Source organism: Polistes canadensis, unplaced genomic scaffold (genome assembly GCF_001313835.1).
Source record: "Polistes canadensis isolate GaletaPanama2010 unplaced genomic scaffold, ASM131383v1 scaffold_94, whole genome shotgun sequence".
NCBI lineage: Eukaryota > Metazoa > Arthropoda > Insecta > Hymenoptera > Vespidae > Polistes > Polistes canadensis.
In genome coordinates, this window is record NW_014569641.1 from 472,194 (window position 1) to 483,490 (window position 11,297).

Sequence of the window (11,297 nt, forward strand, 5' to 3'; positions counted from 1 at the left end):
AGGAAAAGGAAGAAACAAATAAAAAAAAAAAAAACAACTTTGTTATGATTATATACGAGGAGAATAAAAATTACGAAGAAGATTTAAGATACACGAACGAGTTGTGCGATTATTTGCTTCGTACGTTAGGCGTATGGCCATTTTCGAAGAATACGAGGAATACAATAGCAAAAAGTATATTCAAATTGATCGTAATATTAATTTGTTACGGTTTACTTTGTTTTTTCGTAATACCAGCGATATTACATTTGATCATGATAGAAACTAATCCTCACGCAAAGTTAAAAAAATTACCTTTGATATTTTACAATGTAATGTCGGTGGCAAAATACAGCGGATTAATATTACAAGAAAATCAAATAGCGCGTTGTTTGAGGCACGTAGAAGAGGATTGGAAAAGTATCGGTATAGAAAATTATCGAACGATCATGAAAGAAAAAGCTAAAATTGGGAGACGATTGTTGTTCATTTGTGGAATACTCATGTACAGTAGCGGTGGTTTTAATAGAGTTTTTCTACCTCTATCTAGGGGTACTATTGTAACACCACAAAATATTACAATAAGACCATTACCTTGTTCCGCTTATTACATATTTTTCGATGAACAAATAACCCCTAATTACGAGATCGTATTTTGCTTGCAATGCGTTTCAGGATTGGTAACTTATTCCATTACAACAGCTATCTGCGGACTTGCAGCACTCTTCGTCATGCACGCATGCGGCCAATTAGAAATTCTTGTTGATTTGATCGAAGGTATTGTTAAACAAACCGATTTAGAAAAAGAACGAACGAATAAACTCATTTCTATTACTGTCGAACATCAGATTAGAGTAAGAAGGTATGCCGAATAATTAATAATTCATTGTATTATATTAAATAATCGTAATTTTGACTTTGTATATTTGATATAACAATAATACGTGTTTTTTGTAGTTTCTTACAAACTGTCGAAGTTACGATGCAACAAATTTGTTTGATCGAGCTAATGGGTTGTACACTGACCATGTGTTTTTTTGGGTACTGTTTGATTACGGTACTCGTGTTATTCACTTTCTTTCTTTTTTTTTTTTCTTCTACTACCTAACGTTAATGATAATTTTACATAACATAATTGTATTCATTTTGAAGGAATGGGGTAACCATACTATTACGAGTATTTGCACGTATTTCGTTGGTCTTTTGTCAATTACATCTCACATTTTTATGTTCTGTTTTGTCGGTGAACAACTTACTTTACAGGTAGAACGTTTTATTAATATGTATATGTAATTTAAACATTCTTGTATTTATTAGATCATAGATTATTATTTATATTTTTAAATGAAATCAAATTATTACGTGTGTTAGGCAGAAAAAGTGGCATTAACATCTTGCATATTGGATTGGTATCGTTTGCCAAACGACAAAGCCAAAAGTGTTATATTAATTATGGCTATTTCTCATTGCCCAATGAGAATCACAGCAGGAAATGTAATAGAACTTTCTCTTCAAACGTTTGGTCAGGTATACGAGAAGTTTGACAAATATTTCTTGCAATTATTGTAATATTGATTATTAAATGTATCTCAGTTGGTTGTAGGTTATTAAAACGGCTGCAGCATATTGTAACATGTTAAGAACAGTTACTTAATTATTATTTTTTATTAAGTAGTAAAATAAATATTATAAAATGTATGTGAAAAAAAAACGCGCGTGTGTGTGAGCTTGATATGTAAGTGTTTTAAGTTTTACGTATAAACTGTTTCAACATTTTATATTATTACGAATAATTAGTTACTGTTATAATTATATTTATATTAATGAATGTATATATATTTTGTGAATTTTTATTTTCAGACGTAACAAAAATCGAAGGATCACATCGACTTTTTAAAAATTAAAAAATACAAAATGATACGCAATTATATTTATGAGTTGTAGACTGTAATTTAAAAAGTTTCTTGAAGTATATTTAATAAAAGGGTTTGTGATTCTTTGTAGACAGTATAATCTATAGTTTTCTCGTTAAATATTGATTTGTCTATTATACATCGATATGTTTGCGCATGTTTTCTATAAATTTTCTATATATATATATCTCTTTCATAGTATTCAAAATCAATATGTGGTTTTGTTCAAGTAGATTGGTGTGTATTTATAATTATGATTAAAAACTTGTATAAATAAAATAATAATCTTTAATAATATTTAGAAATTATTAATACAAAAATAAAATTATAAGTCTCTACGAAGTATTATATTCGTAAATTGTACAGAATAAGTCTCTATACAATAGTTTAATCAATGATAATGCAGAGTGCAGTCAATATTTTATCAACTAACATGTTTTTTTTCCTGATACATCTTCCGTAAGTAACAATTCCAACAATTGATATTACCGACTTTATTGATTTTTCTGCAGGTACATTTATTGGTAACTTATCTACAGAACAAATTGCTGTAAATTGTGCATCTTTGCAATATCTTTGAAAAGTTTCGGTAAATATTTTTGATACTTTTTGCAAATGGATTTTAATAATTTTTATATTAAATTAAAGTACACTCTTTTCTGTACACGTAAAATACCTTTTTGAGTTATAAATCAATCTGCAAAGGTTCATAAAAAGTCTGAGAATGCAATGCTGTAGATTGTGCATCTTTGCAATTTCTTTGAAAAGTTTCGGTAAATATTTTTTATATACTTTTTGCAAATGGATTTTAATGATTTTTATAAATAATAAAATAATGTATAATAAAAAAAATTTGATTGCGAAATATAATGGAAATTTACTTTGAATCAGATTAAGAAAATTTGCGTAAAGATAATAATTACAAGGAAAGGGATTTGTACAATCAATTAATTGCATGTTTGTCATAGTTAATATATATTTATTTTAATTATGATTTTATTTGAATCCTTCTGTATGTGATACTTCATTTTTCTTTTTCTTTTATAATTGCTGGGGGCTACATTAAATTATGCAAATATATTTCTTTATACAATTTCAAACAATACGATGATTGCCATCAATGTTTTTCTCAATTAACATTTATTTCTAACGATTGTAGAGAAGAAGTCTGATATTATATCGAACTTTATTCTTTTATTTTATATCATTTAAATATTAATTTATGTCATTTATATCATTACTATTATCTATTTCCATTCTTCTCTATATATTTTATATCATAAATTCTATTTTGTCACAAAATATATTACAGGTACTGTGTAATACGTAAACTTTACGCTTAAACCTTTTCGTTTAAAAATTATTCTACATTCATCTCTTTCTCGTGTATTATAAATTAATATGATTATTCATAAAAGTATACATATTATTTTACAAATAATATATTTCGTATTATATTATACGTGCCCTTTATTATGCTTCATAATTTTTCTATAATAAATATTTTTTCGTAATCTTTTTCAATGATCATTTTTACTGTTGTAACGACATCTTGTACTATCATTTTAAAAATATTTTCTACTTTCTATATTATAATATTTCTTATATCCGTATATCTTATTAATCATATTATATCTTATATCTAATTTTTCAGATAACTCGTTTATTATTATATATATTTGTTTTAGTATTATTATTCGTATCATCGTTAACATCATTTCACATAATTCAATCGTCAGGGTTAAGTAGTATAACTACTCGTGAATAGCACACTTCTTTCAGAAGGTATTTCCCTAAAAAAGAAAAACAAAATGATTTTATATGCACATTTATTAAGTTAATAAAATATGACAAATGTTTATATAAAATACTAACCTCTATTTATGGTGAACAGCATTGTTGAAACCCGCAATTAATTTATATTTCTTTTTTTCCATCATTCTCTTTTAGATGAGAATTATAATTATTTAAATAAATTTTACAATTGTTCATATAAATTTTCCATCATTTCTTTGATCGATATTCCATGTTAAATATTCGTAAATTATTTTCATATGCATCAGCTATTTTATTTCATTTTTATTTTATTAAAATAGTATTCAATTCGAGCATCATAGCATTGTAATTATTCCGTCTTATTGTTTATTTAATTATATTGTATTTCATGTTTTCGTGCGGGCAGATAAAATTATTCTCTCATTACTTTTATATTTTCTAACATTAGAAACAATTAATTTGACTTTTAACTCGTTGTTCTTATCCATTTTCACCCCTCACTCGATCTGATGGTACCTGAAAACTCAAATCTTCCAAGAGTAGTATCCGAAAAAAATATCTATGAAATAATTATAATAATTCAATTATTATATGTATTATATAATATTAATTTGAATAAATATTTTGCTTCGCAAAGTTTTAAAAGGCCGGAAAGATTAAAATTAATGTATCTAACAAGATAAAAAGAAAAATTTGAAAATACTACAATTTTGAGGATAGATAAAAGGTGATATTAAAAATGTGAAAACAGATTTTTATATATTTTTATTTGAAATAATTAAAAAACTGAAGAGATTGTGTGAATAAAAAATGTATCCCCTTTTTGTTTTACGATAGATATTAATTTGATAGTGTCATTGTGATTGTGTATTTAATAATCATATTCATTTATCTTTTCCTTCATATATAATTTCATAAATAATAATATATATTGTTGTAACACGAACCTTACTCATTTATTCCTAAAAGTTTTCATTCATTCATTTGCTCTCGTAGAATTCAATTTATGCATCAAATTTATTCTTTCATAACCATAATAATCATTGTCATTCGATCAAATACTTGGTGTCATATAATTGATAAAAAAAAATATATTTTTCAATTACGTGAATGTAGTTATAATAATAATTGTTGATAAATTATGATAGATATAAAACTATCAGTTGATTAGTTGCAATTTTTAATACGTATCATCGGGTAACTTTCATTTATATTGTACCTAAATTTCTTTCACCTAAGGATATAAAAAGAGTTTGTTTATTTTAAAAAAAAAAGAAAAAGAAATGGACGATGACATAGCTAGTCTTAATTATGATTGCAATTATAACCTTTATCTTGCCAAACGTTTGGTCATCGACATGAAGAAATTTCGCGGTATTCCTTTATATTAATTATAAATAATAAGTAAAATATTATATATTAACAATAATTTATATATGTTAATTCTCGAGTAAAAAAAACTACACTTACTGGTTTTCTTTTTTATTCCCCATTATTCCATTTTATTATTTTTTTATTATTTCTTTTTTAAGCTTCTGTCACATAGCTCTCATTGCATAAATTATTTTTCGAATTAATTACATCTTTGTGTGTGTGTTTCTCTCTTAAATATTTTTAATTGAAAAAACAATATATATTGAAATATGATTTATCTGTTCCTAAAATTCTAGAAATAATGATTAAAGTAATCCTAACATTTAATTATAATCAAATGCATGGATAAGCGTGTTAAAACAACAACCCACGTGAATTTGAAAGCATGCTATCTAATAATATCATTAAGCTTTAATATTTTTAATTGCATAATATTATTTAATAAATAATTTTAATATTTTATTGTGTAATATTAATTCGTATAATATGCGCTAATATAAACTTACGTTTTAATGCAATTATTAATTCAATTTAGCTTGCAAAAAGGTCACTTTTCTTTCTTTCTTTGTTTCTTATTATAAATAATTATTAATTGCATTTAAATAAGAGTGCCTGCAAATTCCTTGGAAAACATTTTATGTTGTTCTACGATTCGAAGGATCGATTAGATCATCAAATGCAATTGTCATATAAATTTGTTTCTTCGTTTACTTTCTCTTTGCTATTTTTTTGTTGTTCTTTTTTAATAGATCGGCAAAACGCAGTCAAGTGGTTACGTTTTTTGATGAATAATACCAGCAACGATATCGTAGAAATACGACTTAGGAATGATTTTATGCATTATTTAGTATTAAATCTTCAAGAAGGTCAGCTTAAATCACCATTCGATAAACCACCGCCAATTATTGGTTCCCTCACGGAAATAGCAGATTTTATTGTCAGTAAATTTTATTAATTTATTCATTTTAACTTTGTTTTCTTTTTCTAAATCATCTTCTATATATCTTTTTCTCACATCGTACGTAAATTAAATAAATAAGTATAGTATATATTTTTAATATTATTCTATTGGGAGTATAGAGAGTTGTTTGTTGCATTATAAAAATTGATAATATATATCGGGAAAATATAAGTTTAAATAAATTTGTAATAAATATATTATATTTTGTTAATTTTGTATCGTTCGATGGGTATCTCGTATGTTGAATCAAATATATTTCCTACAGTGGGGAATTAATATATAATATTAATTTTTCTTTTGATTAATTTATACCAATGGGGTGTTGTGTGAAAATTATTATAATAAAATATTGCCAACGCTTTATATCAAATATAATCAATCATTATTTATTGCAACTCGTTCCAAATGTTCGTTAACACAGTTTCTTCATAATTCTTTGTTCTTTCTAATTTGGATGAATATTTTCAATTCTTAATCGATTTAATAATGTCTATTTAACGTGTTAATTAATTTGTTGAATATTTTAGCCTAACAATAAAATAAATGACGTTATCGATGATGGATTAGATTCAACGAATGATTTAGAAGACCCGGATAAAGAAAAATCAATGATAGCATCATTATCACCAGACGATGGTGCCTTTTTAGCATCACAACCTGTACCCCATCATGGTTCCTTTTGTTATTTAGCAATAACTTCTAAGAAAAAAGATAATTAAACTAACAAAAATGATTCATTCCTATCAATTCAATCATTTTACCAAATTTCTTTCGTATTTAATTAGAATCATAGTGATATATAATATTTCTGTCATTATGCATCTCGTATTTATTATTTTTTTTTTCTTTTTAAGAAATATATTACTTTATATTATTTTCGAAGTATTATTTATATATTTGTTTAATTATTAAGTGTAACTTTACGCTCCCTTTAAGCGAATAAGAAAATTGGAAAATATAAGAAAAGACAAATAGTATTTGGCCATTGCAAAAGCACAATTTTGTTACTAGACACTATATAATTAGCTTCTAGTTTATTATAATTCGTTCAATTTATTTTTATTATTCTTACATCGCATTATTATTTTAATAGATTATGCTATTATTAAAATGCACAAAATCTAGAGTATTGTCTATGAGGCTTTTTAGATTTATTGTATAAACGTTGTTTCAACTTGCAAACGCATTGTCAAACAATAGGAAATTTAATTATAGGATTGCATCGTTAAAAAAAAGAAAAGATAAAATGTTTATTTAATATGTATATAGTGCCTTCAATTTTGATTCTGATTCATGCAAACAATTTGGTGATTTTGTAAAAATTGTGTAATTAATATACACACACGTGAAATGTATAAATAGAAAAGCGATTGAAAACTTGCTTAGAACAAATTCATTAATATTGTCACATATAATATATTCCTTCATAATTATATATAAATATTTTATGATTTAAATACAAATTTTTAACTGGGTATAGAGTTCTCAACAAACAAACAAAAAATATAAGAAATTTTATTGAATTTGTTGTTTAATTGTTTGTCGTTTTTAATGTAATACGAGGAACAAGCAATGGCTTTTAAAAAATTCATAGTGTTCAATTTCATACTCATGCTTCCGTAACAATGATCATATTTAAAATAACAAATTACTTACTTAGATAAATATATTTGAATCCAAGTAAAAAAATATTTCAATGTTATTATTTAGAGATGTTATTAATCATTGACAGAGATACAAGTATAATTTGGAGATATTATTATAGTATAAAAAATTGATTAAAAGTTTCATTAATTAATAAAGTATTGTATCAGAGAGTGTATATCATATTTCATACTCATGCTTCCAAAATTATATATATGATCATATTTAAATAACAAATTATTTAACAATTATTTCAGAACATCTTAATATATTTCAATGAAATTTTTATCAACTTGTTCAATCCTCTCCTTAATATTAATATATATATATTTAAATATTATTTACGACAATTCATTTTTTTATCACACTTAATACGAATTAATGAATTAATTCATTTGGTTATAATATACGTGACACAATATTAGATTTATTATTAATATTATTATTATAAAACAATTATTATATTTGTCATTAAGATATGATCAATTTAGTTTAAAAATCAATATGTACAAACACATTATCGATTTATTAATCGATTTATTCACGTAAACAAGCGACACATCAATCCTGTCGTTGCATGCAAAAAAAAAACGAAAAAGAATACGAGAGAATCGTGCAGCATTATTAAACAAATTGTTTCATATATATAATTTGTTCGTTTGATCGAAAGATAGAGATGATTAAAAAATAAATTACGCAACGTTGTCATAAGTCGCGTTAACTTGTAATAACATTTATATAAAAGATTTACGTGCATTATTTTGGATAAATATTATATAGAAATATATATATATATTTGTTAAATAAAATATATTTCATTAAGATAATATATTAGAAAATTCAGCATAGATGCATTTTATTAGAATTTTTAAATAATTGAGAAATATTTTAACGATCAATACTAATTCTAAATTATTTTTAATGATTGATTTATTTATTAATTTATTTATATATGTTCAAAAAGTGTTCTAAATTGTTGAAACAAATCGAAAAATGATTTAGAAATGTATATGTACATGTATAGAAAAATATATTTAATAATGTAGGAATAAGAAAATTTTAGAAATCAGATCAAATAACGCGGAAGAGAGAATAATTCGTAATACTATTATTTTGATTATTATTTATGCATGTTAAATTACGAGATACGAAAATTTAGTATAATTGACACAATGATTATCGAAATATCAAAAAGAAAAGAAAAAAGATACATGCAGATCGAATAAAAACTGCAGCATATTTTTCATCTCGATAGATAAATCATTTTTTCTTTGCATATAAAAAGAAAAAAAAAATATTCTAAACATTTTATAAGTATAATAATTTGTACTATTTCGTTTATAAGACGCCTAAGAAAAATTCTAATTAAATTTTAATCAAATGCAAAGCTCGTTTCAATGAGATATCTAAAAGAATGTGTATCGTTAATCTAATTTATTTTTATTTCCAATATTTTTAAAGAACGTATATTCAAAATAAAATAATACTTCATCAAAGGAAGTCAGTCGTGTAATTAGAAAAAAAACATGAATATAGAATTAAAACGGAATTCTTTTGCGGGCGTTAAACCAACGACGTTTTTATGTTTAAAAAAACCCATATACAGGTTGAAATATTATATGAAACTCCCCATGCATCCAAATAAAATGTCTTTTTTCCTGCATTAATAATGCACGTTTTCAAATACTTATTTGTTGATAATTAATAATTAATTAAATACATTGTACACACAAAATGTATCACATTTGATTTTGAAGATATTTGAGGATAATTCATTAAATTATATTTATTAACTTGTATAAGAGTTTTTACGTACAAAAATTAGTGCTACGTCAAAACGAACCTAATTGATGATGAATATATTGATCATATATTTATACTATTTCTTATTATCTTTCTCTCTCGTTCTCTTTATTTTGTCCTGATCTATGTTAGATTTGTATATTTTTTTTTGTATAAATTGCAACCTAATGCTAAATTGTTTTCATTGTATTCTGCCTTGCTTTGCTTTATTTCTTTATTTGTGTTCTTTTTCTTTTCCCGATCGACGTGCTCCAATATATTATGCACGACATAAAAATCGAAGGTTTTTACGCACACTTTTATCATCCGTTATTTAATATAATAATATAACAAATATTCAACAAGAGACGTTCTTTGAGGAAGTATCATTTTTTTTCGTTTACTTCATATTAATATATTATATCTTTTTCTTTTTTATTCTATGGAGAGATTAAAAATATTTTCTGTATTTGTGTCTGTGTATTATTATATCGATCAATTTGTAATATCAATTAATTTGTTTTACGCTAAAAAAAAAATTTATTAGTTTTATAAATATTAATAAATCGAGAGACATGCGTTATATTCACGATAATAGTTTTTTTGTTTTTTGTAATTTTATATTAATGAATATGAAATTACACGCGAGAGACGGAAGAGGCAAGAAATGGAAGTCATTTTAATTAGTATATTATATACATTTGATGTAGATATATTTTTTCTTTTCTGATCGATGAATCAATTTATAAAAAGAAAAATAGTATTGAATAGAAATAGAGAGAACAAAAAAAAATAGATGATTAAAAAATCGTAGATAAATCGAGAATAAGGTAAAGATAATCGATGGATCAGATAACGTATGGAAATAAATGAAATCGGATAATTTTTAGGAAAGAAATAAATAAAAAGAAATTGGAAAGGGTATTGAATGAAAATAATAAGAAAGATAAACGTGTGAGGAAAGATATTTTAGAAGATTGTTAACAGAATATTTAGAAAAGAAATGAATGAGAGGAAAGTAGTGATTGATTTATAAGTTGAATAAATAGAATAGATAATAGTAGAAGATATATATCAGAAAGTTTCGAAAGATTGTAGATAAAAAGGTAAGCAAGAAGAGTAATAGGAAAAACAAAAAAAATAATTAAAAGAAAACCATATAGGAAAGTAAAGGTGTGAGAAAATGTATTACAGATTAAATCAGATAATTTATAGGATAGTTAGAAAGTATTAATAAATGAAAAGGAAAGCTGTAAATTGATATCAAGTGAAATTAATACCATAGATGATATTTGAAGATATTTAGGAAATGGAAAAAAAAAAGAATTTCTTGACGAAAAAGGAAGCAGCGAGAGTAATGAAAAAAAAATAAGAAATTGGAAAGATGAATGAGTAGAATAATAGAAGATATAGATATAAGAGCAGATAATTAAGATATGTATTGTATAATAAGTATAATAAAGATATTTCTTAAGGAAGGACATAGATGAGGAAAGAAAGCATTGATTGAAAAATCACTTTTAAATAGATTAGAATATAGGAAAGATAGTAATAAAGTATTTAGGATAAATTTAACAGATAATAGATAAATAGGAAAAAGCTTTAAATACAGTAGGTATTTAATAATCAACGATTTAATAAACTTTTTTCAAATTAGAGAAAAATTTAGATAAATGAGATATATGGAAGATTCAAAAATTTATCTGAAAGCCATTAGATATTAAAAATGATTAATTTGTTATTTAATGAAAGCGAAATATATAACGAAGAGAAAGCTTATTAATTTGATGCGTCGTTCGTTAAAAAATGACAACACAAGAAATTATCGATAACAATTAAAAAAAGCATTCTATTATTATTATTATTAT

General features: G+C 24.1%; 2 protein-coding genes across 3 annotated transcripts; both read left to right on the forward strand.

The window, feature by feature from the left end:
• Positions 1-2,644, forward strand: LOC106787153 (odorant receptor 13a-like). Of its 2 annotated transcripts, none has more exons than XM_014749273.1 (5): positions 1-841; positions 937-1,036; positions 1,132-1,242; positions 1,351-1,506; positions 1,573-2,644. In XM_014749273.1, the coding sequence occupies exons 1-5, from the start codon at positions 45-47 to the stop codon at positions 1,588-1,590; spliced, it is 1,182 nt and encodes a 393-aa protein (XP_014604759.1). In that variant the 5' UTR covers positions 1-44; the 3' UTR covers positions 1,591-2,644. The 2 variants fall into 2 exon arrangements, with proteins under 2 accessions (XP_014604759.1, XP_014604758.1); XM_014749272.1 differs by having other exon boundaries at positions 1,583-2,644.
• A 2,292-nt stretch (positions 2,645-4,936) lies between these two features.
• Positions 4,937-7,237, forward strand: LOC106787140. The gene is made up of 3 exons (XM_014749257.1): positions 4,937-5,042; positions 5,792-5,988; positions 6,531-7,237. The coding sequence occupies exons 1-3, from the start codon at positions 4,952-4,954 to the stop codon at positions 6,720-6,722; spliced, it is 480 nt and encodes a 159-aa protein (XP_014604743.1). The 5' UTR covers positions 4,937-4,951; the 3' UTR covers positions 6,723-7,237.
• The last annotated feature ends 4,060 nt before the right edge of the window (positions 7,238-11,297 follow it).

What these genes read in the sequence shown, in the direction of transcription:
- LOC106787140 (XM_014749257.1), top strand. Translation starts at nt 4,952, where the DNA reads ATGGACGATGACATAGCTAGTCTTAATTATGATTGCAATTATAACCTT. An exon ending in CGACATGAAGAAATTTCGCG is followed by an intron (nt 5,043 to 5,791) that starts GTATTCCTTTAT and finishes CTTTTTTAATAG; the next exon opens with ATCGGCAAAACGCAGTCAAG. An exon ending in CAGATTTTATTGTCAGTAAA is followed by an intron (nt 5,989 to 6,530) that starts TTTTATTAATTT and finishes TGAATATTTTAG; the next exon opens with CCTAACAATAAAATAAATGA.
- LOC106787153 (XM_014749272.1), top strand. Translation starts at nt 45, where the DNA reads ATGATTATATACGAGGAGAATAAAAATTACGAAGAAGATTTAAGATAC. An exon ending in CATCAGATTAGAGTAAGAAG is followed by an intron (nt 842 to 936) that starts GTATGCCGAATA and finishes TGTTTTTTGTAG; the next exon opens with TTTCTTACAAACTGTCGAAG. An exon ending in TTGGGTACTGTTTGATTACG is followed by an intron (nt 1,037 to 1,131) that starts GTACTCGTGTTA and finishes TTCATTTTGAAG; the next exon opens with GAATGGGGTAACCATACTAT.